The sequence below is a fragment of the Akebia trifoliata genome, chromosome 4, assembly GCF_017979445.1.
Source record: "Akebia trifoliata isolate Shusen 1 chromosome 4, ASM1797944v1, whole genome shotgun sequence".
Taxonomy (NCBI): Eukaryota; Viridiplantae; Streptophyta; class Magnoliopsida; order Ranunculales; family Lardizabalaceae; genus Akebia; species Akebia trifoliata.
Window position 1 is genome coordinate 41707584 of NC_141378.1, and position 15652 is coordinate 41723235.

General features: G+C 33.4%; 1 protein-coding gene across 1 annotated transcript; it reads left to right on the forward strand.

The window, feature by feature from the left end:
- The first annotated feature begins 286 nt into the window (after positions 1 to 286).
- LOC147405030 (uncharacterized) lies at positions 287 to 14296 on the forward strand. Its single transcript, XM_086437951.1, has 4 exons — positions 287 to 457; positions 9793 to 13120; positions 13704 to 13738; positions 14162 to 14296. Exons 1-2 carry the CDS (start codon positions 287 to 289, stop codon positions 13117 to 13119), a joined length of 3498 nt encoding a protein of 1165 aa, XP_086294077.1. The 3' UTR covers position 13120; positions 13704 to 13738; positions 14162 to 14296.
- The last annotated feature ends 1356 nt before the right edge of the window (positions 14297 to 15652 follow it).

Here is a 15652-nt window from a genome sequence, read left to right on the forward strand (position 1 = left end):
TTTGAATGCTTTCTTTTCCCAAACTTAAGACTTCACACTTTTCAACCATATTTACTCAAACCCTTATCATGAATCCACTATAAGAAAAATCTAAATAAAATGAAAATATCAAATCAAAATTTCTCTCCCCTTCTGACCCTCTTTTCTTCCTCTCATTGATTTTTGGTACCTTAGGTCCCAATATAATGTACTTGTTCTATGCTTTTCTTCACTTCCTCATTAGGACTCTAGATTTAAGATTCTTCTCTTCTCTCTTTTCTTTGCATTTCATTTCCTTTTTTCTTTGATGGCTGAAATCTCTGGTGTTAATGGAAACCATACAAACTCCACGGAAGATGGAGTTTTTGTAAATTTAAATGGTAGTGAGAAAGATCGTAAGGAAGAGAATCATAATTCCCATGCATCGAATACGGGTGAAGGATTCGGCTTTTGTTTTTCTTTGTCTTTCTTGCAAAAGGTATTATTCCTCATTTTTTGCTATTTAAAGTCACAAATATAAGTTGTTTTTCTTATTCACAATATTTAGACATTGAGTCGTGCTTGGGTGACACAGGATTTACTGAGATTCTCACAATTTTGACGTGGACATGCATACATAACCGTAGATGATTTTTCCTCGTATCGTGAGGAAACACATCTATGGTTATGTGCGCATCCCACGTCAAACTTGTGAGAATCGCAGTAAATACTTTGTGTCATTTTAGCATTTTCCTTAGACATCCCTCCAAATATTTCTACTACAATAAGATCATCATCATCTATCCCTTATATATACCAATGGTGGGGTAGCAATATCAAACTTGTTTCAATCTATCCCAAACATATCTTCATCAATAAAGGCACGAGTCTTCATAAATTTTCTTATTACCTACGTTCACCTAAGCATCAATATCAATTATGGAATGAAAGATCAGGATTTGTTGTTGTATTAAAATTTGAAGATAATCAAATAAAATGATTTTATTAAATTGGATACAATTGATCGCGGAGGTGGTAGGGACATATTTTGTAATATTCGCGGGGTGTGCGTCGGTTGTGGTGAATCTTAGCAAAGATAAAGTGGTGACATTCCCCAGGATTTCCATGGTTTAATCCGTCAGTCACATTTCGGGTGCTCACTTCAATCCTGCCGTCACCATTGCCTTTGCCACTTGTCGAAGATTTTCGTGGAAACAAGTATGCTGATTTAAATTCATTTCTTCGAAAATGAAAATGGTTCATATTGGACAATGTAATTAAGTTAATATGATTAACATCTCCCAATTAATCGCAATTTTTCATTCACTTATTAATTATTGATACTAATCTTGTTTGTCTAGCCAAAAGAAAAAAAATAAAATAAAATTAGGAGGCAACAGGCAATAATTAGATTGAGAGAAAAAAAAAAGGAGAGATACACAGGGTTGATTACAATGGTAGTACAATGTGAAAAAATCTCAAATTTGATGGTCTTGGGCCGTCAAATTTCATAAAATTCGATGAACCAAGAGGTCGAATTGGTGTCGAATTTTTCATTGTAAATTTTTTTTTCGACGGGCCAAAACTATCAAATTAATAAAGGATGAGAGAAATTCGACAGCTCTAAGCCGTCAAATCTAGGAACATCAAGAATTTCGACTGTCCTAGACCATCAAAATTTAATTTCTAAAATTCATGGGCCTTGGCCCGTCAATTTTTTCTATTGAATTTTGCAGTTTTCACATAGTGTAGTTTTTATATATTTTAAAGTCCAAATCGATGGAACCAATGGTCAAACTATTATTGAATGAATTTTGTGATATAATTGATTTGGATCAAGAATAATTGAGATATTTTGTATGTTCATCGGAAAATCAGTTTGGAAACCTCAAATATATTTACAAAAAAACAAACCTAAGGGGTATTTCAAAATATCCAACAGAGAAAAGTTAAAGCAATGGATTTTGGTTTAGTTAGAGAGTTGATGTCCCAACTAACTACCATAAGACAAATTATAAAATTAAATCTCTTAAAAAAAGTGAAATGTTGATCACTTCAACACTTTTTTTTTAGCATCAAAATAGTGCTGAATTTTTTTCACTTATTTTCAGCAATAAGCACTGAAAATATAGAGTAAACAAACGCGTTATTTTGACAAAAAGTACTGAATTTAATTTTTTTCTAATAATAAACGCTGAAAAATAGCGCAAACAACCACTACCTAAGACTGATTCCTTCCTCAAGAGCTTAGGAAGGAACGCCTCCAATTAAAAGTGTTCCATGTCATTTGTTTTTCAATTTTTTAAGGGCATGGTAAAATCTTCCTCTTTTTCTGTCTTAATATGTAATTTTAAAAGTAGGAGACTTATTTATTTAGTTTTAAATAATAAACTGGTTTTTTATTTTCTTTTTTCTTTTTTCTTTTTAAGTAGTCTCTAAGTTTTATTTTTCAAGAGAGATTCTATTGCCACACCAACTTTTTCTTATACCATACACCAAAGAATTAGCACACATCTTGGGGTGGTGTTACAATATAAACTCTCTTCTTTAATCGCCTACTCTTGTTGCACTGTTCAACTAGTAAGTGGCATGTACAAACGCACATGTCTTATATAAGAGCCTTTTTTTTTTTTTTTTGGTAATTCAAAATATTATCTAAGTGATTTTCATTTTCGCATAGAAAAAGGATACTTAAGTAATTTTAAATTAAAATATAACTAAAGTGATTAGAGGGACTGTGAGATTATAATTTTACTTATCTTTATGAAAATAACCCTAACAAGATGTAAAGGTGGGGACATTTAGTGGATTGCAATTTTTTTTGGTTTTAATCAAAATGAAACTAATTATAAAATTTGAAAACAAGGGTGAGGGCGTTTGTGAGATCCAAATTTTGGTGTGTGAGCACTTCTACTCCACCTTCCACCATTATAATCGTCAATATGTTTTTTAAAGGAATCAATGTAGAGTTTGCTATTTCAATATTTTTTTTGGAAAAGTGAGATGAAGCCCAAGGATTTATAAATTGATTTAAAGAAGCCCAAAGCTCTAAATTTGGGTTGCATAAGGCTCTTTCACTTTGGTCTTCTCACTTTGACCATAGATTTTCACCAGTAAAATCCATGAATTCCTTCTGTCTTTTTGTACCATCCCTACTTGTTCCAATTGCAGTTCTGAAAACATTAATGCACATCATCAAATATATCATAAAATCAAGAATTTAATAATATTTACAATAAATATGCATGTGATGATGTTTATGCATTAATTGATGTAATTCTTAAGATTTAACTGGGAAAATTTTCAGATTCATGATTATTTTGTATTTATGGTATTCTGCAATTAAAGATTTTACAACTTTTTGTGGGTCAAGTGCTTGGTAATATTTTCAGAAAATGCTTATAAAGTTTTGCGAGTGCTTGGTTAACAAAGAAAATGCAAAAAATTAGAAGAAGAAAAAAAAAAACCATAGTTTTAGAACCAACCAATATTATATATACAAGCACAAGAATTGAATAATTTGATCGCTGAGAGAAAATTTTGGGAGAAAATATGGGAGCAGTTTAAGTGCTATATTTTTTTTAATACACATGGCATCGTGCCATTGGTTCATCAGCTTAGCACGTAATTTCAAAACAACAAATCTATTTTCCTAAGAAGGAATCTTGATTCCTAATCACCTTGTAATTTGGTAACTAGTCAGAAGGACAGAATCCTTTTATATTGTGATTATTTCCCTAACTGTATATATATTCAATCCTAATAATCCACATGGCACGAATGAGGATGATTTTTTCCCTCCACAAATATCATGCTTTTCAATGAACTCATAGCTTACTTGAATTTTATCCCTCCACAAAGATGATTAGACAACTAAATTTACAAAAATATCAAACAGTAGAAAATGGTTTCAAAACTTGGTTTGACATCTCATCTCAGACAAGACAATCCATTAAACTCAATTCACGTTAATTTTTTTTCATGGGTGGTTTACATTAATTGATTTACATATATTTAAAATAAAATGATTATAATTTTGCAATAAAAAACATAGATTATGAAATGTTTAGTCATAAAATCATGTGCCTATTTACATAATAAATATTTATTATCTTTAAAATTTTTTTATCTAAATCAAAATCTACGAAATCCCAATTGACTTGGCTGAGATTTTCAAAATATTGTACGAGATATTTCATTTATCTCAGGAGACGATGTGAATGTTGAGACACCGTGCAAATCTGTATTGTCATTTAACAAGACCGAGATGACTCGGGTGAGTCATCTTAGTCTCGATCAAGATTTAAAACCATGGCTAAAAGTGATTTTTCATGTAATGTTCCATGTACAATTGAACACAAGTAAACAGTTAGTTTAGAAATAATTTGTTTGAAAATCTGAAATGTTGGGTACCAGTGTACAATAGACAGTAGTCCCTCACCCAAGATCTTTGGTTAGCAATTCGAACAAAAATTCAATTTGTGAAAAATTCGAGTTCTACTTGATTTTGGATTACAAAAATCTGGTCTAAAATTTTGCCAAGAATTCAATAAATGAAAAATATGCGGTCTATGCTTCATATGTGTATTATCTATTTCATTTAAAAAATTCGGACATATGATAGTGATGGTGATGGTAATAACGATGGTGGTGATAATGAGGACGTTGAAGTTATTGTTCCATTGATTTTTAAAAGAAGACCAAAGTCAAGAGACAAATCATCAATTTGAAAAATTAAACAGTAATCTCAAATAAATGTAAAGAGTCATGTCATTACTTTTTAAAAAATAAAAGGGATAGTTCTCATGTAAAAAAGTGGATTCCTCCAAAATTTGAAGCATGTCTACTTCAAAATCGATTTGTGTTACACGTCACAACTTACAAGTTTACACTTTGCAACATACAACAAGTCATAGTAGTATTTTTTTTTTCCATTGAATTTTATAAAAATTTGTAAAAGTCGTAAAAAAACGGGTTTTATTCTTTTCAAACTTAAAATCCATGAATTATTCAAAATGGTTCAATAATTCGGAGAATAATAATTTCATTGAAAAAAATGAAAAATTCGTAAATTTTTAAAAAATTAAACGGGAGATTACTAACAAGGATTCAAATTCCATAACTTAATTTTATCTTCTCATTTAAGTCAATCCCTTTAAATCAATTTAAAAAGTTTTTTAAAATTTCATCCTAATTCAACATTTTAAGGTTTTATTATTAGTAAGCTGTTCCATTGATGAAATTAGTTTGTTTCCAAAAAATCTTATCTTGAAAATACAACATTTAAAAATTGTGTACTTTGAACGATTTACAAAGCTCAATGGTTCTCTTGATACGTTATTTGAAACGCTTTATTTATCTATTTGAATCAGCTAACTTTATGGGCCTTAGGCTCTTGGGTGAAGTATGTAAAGATTTTTTTTTTTTTTTTTTTTTGAATATTACTTAGCAAACCTTACCTTGTGGGGATTTCTTTCTAAATACTCATAATTTTTGGGAGATATCTTGATAGTGTAGCTAGTAAATTTTTTCTTTCTTAATGTCTATTAATCCCCCTTTCAATCATTTAGATAGATGATTCAAATTGTCAAGATCAACCTTTCCTTCAATTGTTGAGATTGACATTTAGAAATTCGTCAATCTTGTCGTTAGAACATCATCAATTATCAAGATCAATGATTCAAATCATTGAGGTCAACTATTTGAATTGTTGATGTCGATAATTTGAATCTTTTATCAGGGCGGGGGGACATTAAGAAAGAAAGAATTTTACTAATTTGGCTATCAAGATATTGTTAGAGAATTCACGATGCATTTAGAATGACGTCCCTAATGTCACAACGTGAAAAAAGTCTATATTTGACAGTCCAAAACTGTAGAATTGTATAAAATCTGACGGAACAAAACGTTAATTTTTCATTGTCAATTTTCTTTTCAACGGATCGAAACCGTTGAATTAATGGAGGATGCGAGAAATTTGATGGCTCTAAATCATCGAATTGGGGAATGTTACAAATTTCAACGGCCATGAAATTTGGTTTCTAATATTTGTGGGCTTTGGCCCGTCAAATTTTCTTGTGAAAATTTTCAGTTTTCATATAGTGTGTAGGTCTATATATTAAGTAATTTTTGCCTTTTCGTTTTGTATTGGAATTTTTATTCGCATTTTGGTAAAGAGGCATAAAAGAAATAGTTGTGCTGGAGTAACATTGTGGGGAACATTTCTAGCGTGGAAGTGTGTAGCTAGGAACCATAGAAGCTTTTCATCGGGATACATAAGAAAAAGATTTATTATCATGCATATCCCGAGGTAACTGATTACAGTTTTGTGATTGAGGGGGGGGGGGGGAGTTAGAGGCGAGTGTCAGAAAATCATTACACCTATATATAATGTCTATAAGAATGGAATTATATTTTAGTTACTTTTCTTTATCTTATATTCCTTAATTGGAAAGGGATTCGTCGTATTTTTCTTTCTCCCACATCAAGCAAAAAATTATTCATCAATTCCATGGTTTCTAATTGAAGACAAGGACCTAACTCTTCTTCTCTCATTTATAAAAAGTGGATCAACTCCCTTATTATTTTAACACATATATCATTATCTTTCTCCAATTATAATGAAAGATTAATAAATATTCTTCTTTGGCCCACCTCACTTAGGAAAGCAATTAAATCCCTTTATATGATGTCTTTACTTTCTTTTCTTTATCTTATATTCCTTAATTGGAAAGAGAGTGATGATATTCTTCATTCTCTCACCTCAAGCTCAAGGAAAGAACTTATTCATCCGCTCCATGGTTTCTAATTAAAGAAAAGGATCTAAGTTCTCCTCTTCTCTCATCTTCATCTATAAAAGTAGATCGATTATCCTATGTTGTAATGCTTTTCATGCTTTCAGATTGAAGAGTAAAATTACTATCATTTAAAGTCTTTATCGATCCAAAGGATAGAGTTAGAGAGAAGAAGGTGTGTTTAGAATTGAAGAGTGGATTGAAGATTCACAAAACAAAGAGGCTTTATTATTTCTCCAAGCTATTCAATTTCAATAGCATAAGGTACACTAATTGAATCTTATACTTTAGCCCAATATTATTCTTATGCGGAAGTTGAAAATTATTCATATTGTAAACCTAGTTGAATGTCATAATTTTGGCCGAACATGTGAAAAAAAAAATATATATATATATATATTAGTTCGTGCATGGTTGAATGTTTTAATTTTGCCTAATATTATTCTTATATTTCAATTTGAAATGATTAACCTAGTTAAGGCTTATTTTTTATTATTTGTAGTTGACCAAATTGGATTGTTTATGGAATTAAATTACTTAAAAGATTATTCATTAGGGTTATATTAAAGACAATGACATTCACTGTCAAAATCGTTTGGAATGAATTGCAATTGCACTTTAAAATTTGTTTTAAGATTTGAGGGGCCATTTAGAAGGAAGGATTTTAATAATTGAACTATTAAGATATGGGTAAGGATCCATAACGATTTCTTGTACCTAACTAAGGTCAGGTGGCACCCCATTTTATGCCACATAGAATATTTTGGGACCCACTGACCATATGGATATGAGGTCCATCTCTTGGTGAACCTCCACACAAAAGATCAGTTTGATTGGCGATGTGCATCCATTGATTATAACATTATCTTAACAATGATTTCTAATCGACCCTCTCTCTCACTCTCTCATACTCTCTCACTCTAATTAAAAAAGTTTTACCATTTTGGAGATGAGAACTTCGAAGTGTGAGAAATTGAAGTTCTCGACTACTGTTGGAGTTAAAAATACTGGGGAGATGTTTGGAAAGCATCTGTTGTTGCTCTTTGCACGACAGTCCAAGGTTCCACATGGTAGCCCAGTAATGTAGTTGGTTGGATTCCAAAGTGTGTACTTGAATGGAGGTGAAAGAGCTGAAATTGAATTTGTTTTGAGCCCTTGTGAGCACCTTAGTAGAGCTAATGAAAATGGTGATGGAAGAAGGGTCTCATTTCTTGGTTGTTGGAGATGAAGAATACAAGGTTACTATTGTTGTTTATATCACAATGGGAGGAAACTACAAATTAAAAGCCATTTAAGCAAGTTATGAACAATATTTATGATTTAGCCCAAGTTATTACAGAGAATATTTGAGTCTAAGTTTGCTTTTTGTAGTTCTTATTTTAGACTTAATTGAAATCAACACACTTATACAGAGTGATTCCTCTGGACTATAAAGAAATGCCAGCGTGAACCATTATCTTCCTAAGCACTAATATGGTAAAACTTTTTAGTTAGAACGAGAGAGAAAGAGAGAGTGAGAGAGAGAGGCTCGAGAGGGTTTCAAGTGAGATAGAACTCTCTGTTTGGGTTTTAATTCAACACAGGGAGGTAGCACTAATTATTGCAAAGTTGACGGATGACATTATAAATAATCTATAGTTTATAACTTAAACGTAGATCACGTCTTAGATTCAATCTTAGTCGTTCGATCAGGTCTAATCCAACGGTTTTGTTACGTTTGTTATTCCATTTGGTAATGAGTTAGGCGCCGAACGGGACTCATATCTATATATATATATATATATACCCAACAATTTGCCCAACATGTTTTGTCCTACATGGGTTAGAAGTTATGGAATAGATTGATTTTTGGTGAGAATGATTTCTATGGTGAGAAGATCATCCTCACCTCCTCACCAAAAATTAGCTCATTCTAAAACTTCTAACCCATGTAGGACAAAACATGTTGGGCAAATTGTTAGGTATATATATATATATATATATATAGATATGAGTCTCGTTCGGCGCCTAACTCATTATCAGACGGAATAATAAACGTAACAAAACCGTTGGATTAGACCTGATCGGACGACTGAGATTGAATCTAAGACATGATCTGCGTTTAAGTTATAAACTATCGATTATTTATAATGTCATCCCTCAACTTCGCAATAATTAATGCTACCTCCCTGTGTTGAATTGTTGGGTATATATATATATATATATATATATATATATATATATATATATATGGGTCCCGTTCGACACCCTACACTTTACCCCATAAAAAATGGTTTACAAAAAAGGGATGGCCCATGATTTTTCAATTTATAAACATGTGGCTAGAAATTTCGGAATAGGCTGATTTTTAGTGAGGATGATCTTCTAACAGTAGAGATTATCCTCACCAAAAATCAGCCCATTCCAAAACTTCTAACCCATGTAGGACAAAACACGTAAGGTAAAACGTAGAGTGCCGAACATTTCCATATATATATTTATTAAATAGGATCATTGAAAATATTCTATTTGTATATTGTAAACCTAAAATTTATGGTAGACTTCCTTTTTTTTTTTCTTTTTTTCTTTTTTTCTTTTTTCTCATCGTCACATTAAAAAATAACACAAATGAGACAGACATGATTATATTCTACTAATTTACACTTTCAATTATTTTAGAAATATAATCTTTTTAGTAATATATTAGTCAAAAATGTTAAAATCCTTTTGTTGATATATATATTTTTTTTTGTAATTTTATTATTTCTTGATATGGATAAAAAAATAAAAGGTAAGAGAACTCCAAAGATTTTAAATTTTTAATATACAAATGAAATACTCTTGATGATGATTGACAGTTTTTGTGTATTGGATATTATAAATTACCAGTAAAAAAAAAGATTATTTTAATATTATTAATAACTATTATTTTAATGGAATTGGGTATTTAGGGATAATTATACTTTGTAGTTTATGATTATAACCACTAAGGCGTCATTTTATGATTATATCAGATCTGATGTAGTTAGTTAGTTATTTGTTATTCTTTTTTCATCTACAGTTGCAATACTTATTCAATCAATCAGAGAAATTAGAGGTGATGGATAGTGGAAGTCAAGAAATTGTTCAAATCACGCAAGCAAATAACATGGAAGACATTTTCATACATTTACAAGACAAGTGCCCGCCCATAATCGAGAATAAAGTCCAACAATTCTTCAGCTACATCAAAAATCGTTTTGTCGTAGCTATTTCCATCAGCGGTTGGAAATTTTCCATTTATTATCCTGATCCAAAGTTGTGGTTATGTGGACAGAGGTTTTTGAAGTATGCGGTGAAGAGAGCAATGGACCGCAAGCTCTTTGAGATGTTGATATGGGTGGTTACAAACCCAAATATAAGAAATGATTCTCTAAGTAGTCGGAAGAAGTTCCAACTGCGAGTAGCTGAGACATTGGGTCTTGTTGTGTTTCCTCCTCCTCCTATCGCTAGTGATGATGATGATGATGATGATGATGATGATGATTATGATGAGGGTGTAGTCTCAGATAGAATACGTGCTTGCTTAGAAAATCGAAGCTTCCTATTGGTGCATGATGGTCATTGGGAACTCGATGATTTGGAAAGCATGGGAATTCCAATTGTCAGTAGGGGAGGAAATTCTTCTAAGGTTGTAGCACTTTCTTCTACTAACATAATAGCACTTTATTTCCCCCTTGCTTTCGAGGACATGTCTGGCTTGTCATATGAGGAAGCATCGGATTTGATTTTAGAAGAGTCTGCTGATATAGCTTATTCCCCAAATCTGAGAGGTCTTATTACCCCAGAGGTGGTCATGGAGTGCATCTTATACTTCTTATTATTTAGTTCAAGGAAAATCGAAATAGAAATTTTGCTAAGGTATTGGTATGCAGAAGGGTTTATTGGCGCAGATGATGATCTAGAGGCATCTTTCAAGTTAGGGAAGGCCCTATTGGAACAGCTCCACCACCATCGCCTAATTCAATTACAACCGCAACATGTTGAATTTTCATCCCTATGGAGGTTCCTACAGCATCGAATACGAAGAAATTCTCCAAGATTCCTAATTATATACAGTTATACATTTGATACGGATGAAGATCCACCACAGTGGGAAAACATAGAAAGGATCAGTTTTGTCGATATCCCCAATGAATATCCAATGTCTCCTCCAAAATGCAGTAAGCTCTCGACACTTGTTGTCAGTAATTTACCAGATTTCAAGGAGTTCTCAGAAAAATTTTTGGAGCACATGGAGAGTGTTCGAGTTCTTGGCCTCATGGATACAAGTATCTCATCTCTGCCTTCCTCCTTCCCCTGTTTGGGCAGCAGCCTTAAGATACTAAATTTAAGAAATTGCAGGCAATTAAGGCATCTCCAAGTTTCTTACTTGCGAGCGTTATCAAAACTTGAGGTCTTAGATCTTTCAAAAACACCTTTGGAAGAAATCCCAGAGGAATCTTTTGAGGGACTGCAGAGCCTTCTACTCCTCGATCTTTCTGAATGTTCTCAATTATCCTCACTGCCATCATCAATATCGTGCTTGAAAAACCTCGAGCAGCTCTTGCTTCGAGGTTGTCAAAATCTAAGGGTACTACCTTCTTCTCCACCACCATTGGAGAAATTACTATTGCTTGATCTTTCCAATGCCACTACACTGACTGAAATCCCAAATCATTTTTTCCAATGTATGGACAACCTCAAGCAACTCTTGCTTCGAGGTTGTCAAAAACTAATGGTACTACCTTCTTCTCCACCACCATTCAAGCAACTCCTACTACTTGATCTTTCCGATACTGATTTTACTCAAATCCCAGAGCAATTCTTCCAACATATGCACAAGCTTCAAGATCTCAACCTCTCCTTCGCTCATAAGTTAACATCCTTACCAGCCTCCATTCCCAATCTTATCAACCTAAAGAAACTGAACCTTGAGTCTTGCTCAAACTTAAGGACTGTGGTTCCTAGTTTGCTACAAATCTCATCGTCGCTTGAGCAACTCGAACTATCAAATTGTACTTCCCTAGAGGACCTCAATAAAGATGTTTCATCTTCATTTGGTAGAATCCTCCCAAAAATCAAGGTTCTAGGGATTTCTCAAACCCGATCAGATAGGTTTTTCTCACTCAAAGGTTCTCCAAGTTTACAAACCATAACTTTGGTCAAAAACAGTAACCTTGAGGTGCTTGATCTTTCCTATACCAAAATCAACCGGTTCCCATTAGAGGGTTCCTCGAATCTACATCCGTTGAGGCGCTTGAACCTGCTAGGAGTGAAGCACATTCAAACAGTTAATTGGGAAGAAATAAGGTGGTTACCGCGAGAGCTGAACTGGGATCAATGTGGTGATGGCACCACATTCCATTTGCATTTTCCACAAACAAAATGGAATGGAGATGGCAACAACAATGGAATCTTTATATCTGTAAGTAATGCCAGTATTTTTCGATCTTTTACACCTTCATCTCAACTTTGGGAAAAATATTTGTTACAATTTAGTGTCTACATTTGCCCTTGTGTGGAACGAAGCAAGGGCAAAGATGTGCCTTCCCAAAGAAAGAGATCATGCTACAAAGATATCTACAACTCTAGAATAAAATCTCCTGCTCATTATTATGAAAGGAGGATGGAGATTGAGAGAGTTAAGAGATATCCAAAAAGCATCTCCGGAATTCTCAGTCACACACAATTTTTCTCTCTCCATGATGAAAGTTCGGTTAAGAAATTATCCAATTTGGATATCGAAAATATGGTAGAGTTGAAAGAATGTCGGTTCGAAAAATGCTATGCAATGGAGGTCATCTTTGATGTGCAAGCTGGTGACAAGGCTAAATACCAGCCGATGTTGAGGTGCCTAGAGATCATATGGATCTCTAAACTCATGAAATTGACGAATGTCTGTGTTAGTGTGGGAATATTGGAAAGAGGAAGCTTTGGTGTCCTAAAAAATCTGCATCTAGAGTATTGCCCACGAATTGTGAATGTTTTCTCATCTGGTGTGTGTTTGGAAAGCTTGGAAGTGCTCGAAATTAAATTTTGTGGTAGACTACAAGAGGTCTTCTCGGGTGAGGCAAATGGAGAAAGTGCGTTGCAGAAATTACACACTTTGTGCCTTTGGGAGCTTCCCAACTTGAAAAGCATTGTTCGCGACGTGTCCTTGACATCCTTGAACAGGGCCAAAGTAAAAGGATGTCCAAAGCTACGCAAAATTCCTATTCTTAGCAGCGGTAGCAACAGCAACAACAATAATCTTGAGGTCACAGGCGAGTCCGAATGGTGGGAGCAACTGCAATGGGAAGACAGAAATGTCAAGCACAAAGTCTGTTTCAAAAGGTTGCATTCAACAAGATTTCCCAAACCCACATAAGGTAATAGAATTTTTTTTTCTCCTAACGATTTATTTATGTTATTTATTGTTCTATTCATAGTTTTGAAATTCGAAAACTCGAACCAAATTAGAAGCCATGGAGTCTCAGTCAATATAAAATAACAAAAATTATTTAAATTAGTTAAAAATTATTGAAAATTCTGAAACTTAGTTATATTTTTCAGATATTTTTATGGTTTTTTGCTCTAAAAGAGCATTGACAGGTCAACTTTTGAGTTCAATCGACAAGTTTTAAAACTATGGTTCTATCATGACTCAGGGTGGGCCATCAGAAGTTTGGAACATACTTTGGTAGATCTACACATACTTGTAGTTTCCTTCTAATCATAATGTATTACATCTCCTAGAGAACTTTTGATTGATCTACCAAAGTGGTTGGTTATGGATCGACATCTTGGATTATTATGTTATTACATGGATAGTGAATGTCATATTTAATGAATTCCTATTATTTGCATAATATATTAAATTGAAAAAAAATTAAATAGACGATAGAAATCAAAAGATTTGATATTGTGCATGATCTCATGATGAAAAGTGATTTATTTTGATGGTTATTGCAGGAAAGAGTAAGAACTAGACCTTGTGGCTTTATTTGGTAAACACTAGCTTCTCTTTAATCTCTACCATTTCTGGCCAACAACTTAATAATCTTTGTTATATGTAATTTGAAACATTATTTTGAAAATTTACCAAGACCAAGATGATTCACTTGAGTCATCTCAATATCCTTCGTGAACAAGACGAGATGCCTTGACTGAGATTCACCTCTTCCAAAATTGAGTGAATTTAAGCAATGGATACTCCATCTAATACATTTGGTTTCGTAATCACATTATATTGAATTTTACTATGATTAGCAAACCAAACGAAGGTATTGGGGCAAGAGCAATTGGATTATTTTGGTCACTAATAAAGATTTTTCGTTACTAATTTGAAACAAGTTTTTTGTTTGCTTATCTAGATACACTCATTGAGCATATTATGGTCACTAATAAAGTAAATTTAGTTTTCATAATAGGGAAGATGCAGAAGATGCCCAATGTGTCAATGGGGTTGTTTGTGTAGATCCACTAGACTATGGAGTATGGAGTGAAATAAATGGAAGAAGCCGGGGTTGTTCATGTTCAGACATTTATTATCTTATTTGGATGGTTGAGGCCATTTTATTTTAAATTCTCATTATGCTTTAAATAATGTTGGTATGTATGTTCTTATTTGTATTGGATTGTATGGGTTGTTTTATACCTTGTAATATTTGTGACTATAGGTCTAGTCTTCTATTGTGTATGAAATACTTCTATTAAATGAGAGAATGTCTTTCATGTATTATTTGTTACTTACATGTCCTCTTTGTCACTTATGTCTATTAAATGATCATGAAATATATTATTTTTTCTTGCTTAAATGAATTATGGTAATTTATTTTTTAAGAAAATGTCTGAGAGTCAGAACGAAGAAACTGGGCTTGAAAACCAGAAATACATTCATATATAAATAAGAACAATTAAACACCAAATGGAACAATTAAGAAATGAGTCTCTCATCCAAATTCCTAAAGTTATGCCCTTAAGAGATCTACATATTCGCAATGCCTCCTTATATATAACATTTTATCCCAATGGCAAAACCCAATATCACAATTAACATTCAACTCTTTATAATCAGTGGTTTTACTATGAAGTTCAATAAAAATAAAATAATTAAATCAAACTGAAGAAGAAGAAGAAACCAAGTAATGCTCATTCTATTATCTTCACTTTCCCCTCCTTTCTCTACCTAATCTCCCAACTTGATAGATCCTCACCCTTCTTTACCAAGGCACCCCAAATTCATATTCAACCATCTTTGAATAACAGACACCCACCTTTTTTTTTTTTGGTGTGTGGATGGGTGGGTGGGGGAACCAACAACCACTGCTCACATTTCATCACACTTCAGCAGAGCCAGAGCCACCACACCTGGTTCGTGAGCTACCAAGGGTGAGCTCTAGATCATCTGATACACACTCCTCATGTATCCTCTCTCCTTCCCATGGCTTTACTAGTCCTGCTGTGTTGTTTCTATATGCAAACTCATCTGAGATGGAATCTGACATTGGAACATCGACGGCATGGTAAGAGGTCCCAACCATGACTGGATAACATGTTTCACTCTGCCCTGGTGTCCACATACGGGAGCCAGCCATGACCGGAGAGCATCTTCCACTCTGCCCCGGCGTCCACTTACAGGAGCTCCCCCTTTCCGCTAATGCTTCTTCCTTGAAGCCAAATGGGTTTGAGGAGACGAGGCTAAATATGGGAGATGTCGGTCCACCGGATCGAATTTGGATCTCTGCAATCGAATTTGGGAAAAATATTTGTTACGATTTAGTGTCCACATTTGCCCTTGTGTGGAACGAAGCAAGGGCAAAGATGTGCCTTCCCAAAGAGAGAGATCATGCTACAAAGATATCTACAACTCTAAAACAAAATCTTTTGCTCCTTATTAAGAAAGGAGTATGGATATTGAG

Bases quoted from the DNA above. Each gene is read 5' to 3' on its own strand.
- LOC147405030 (XM_086437951.1), top strand. From the start codon at position 287: ATGGCTGAAATCTCTGGTGTTAATGGAAACCATACAAACTCCACGGAA. The intron at 458-9,792 runs GTATTATTCCTC...TTTCATCTACAG, and splicing joins CTTTGTCTTTCTTGCAAAAG to TTGCAATACTTATTCAATCA.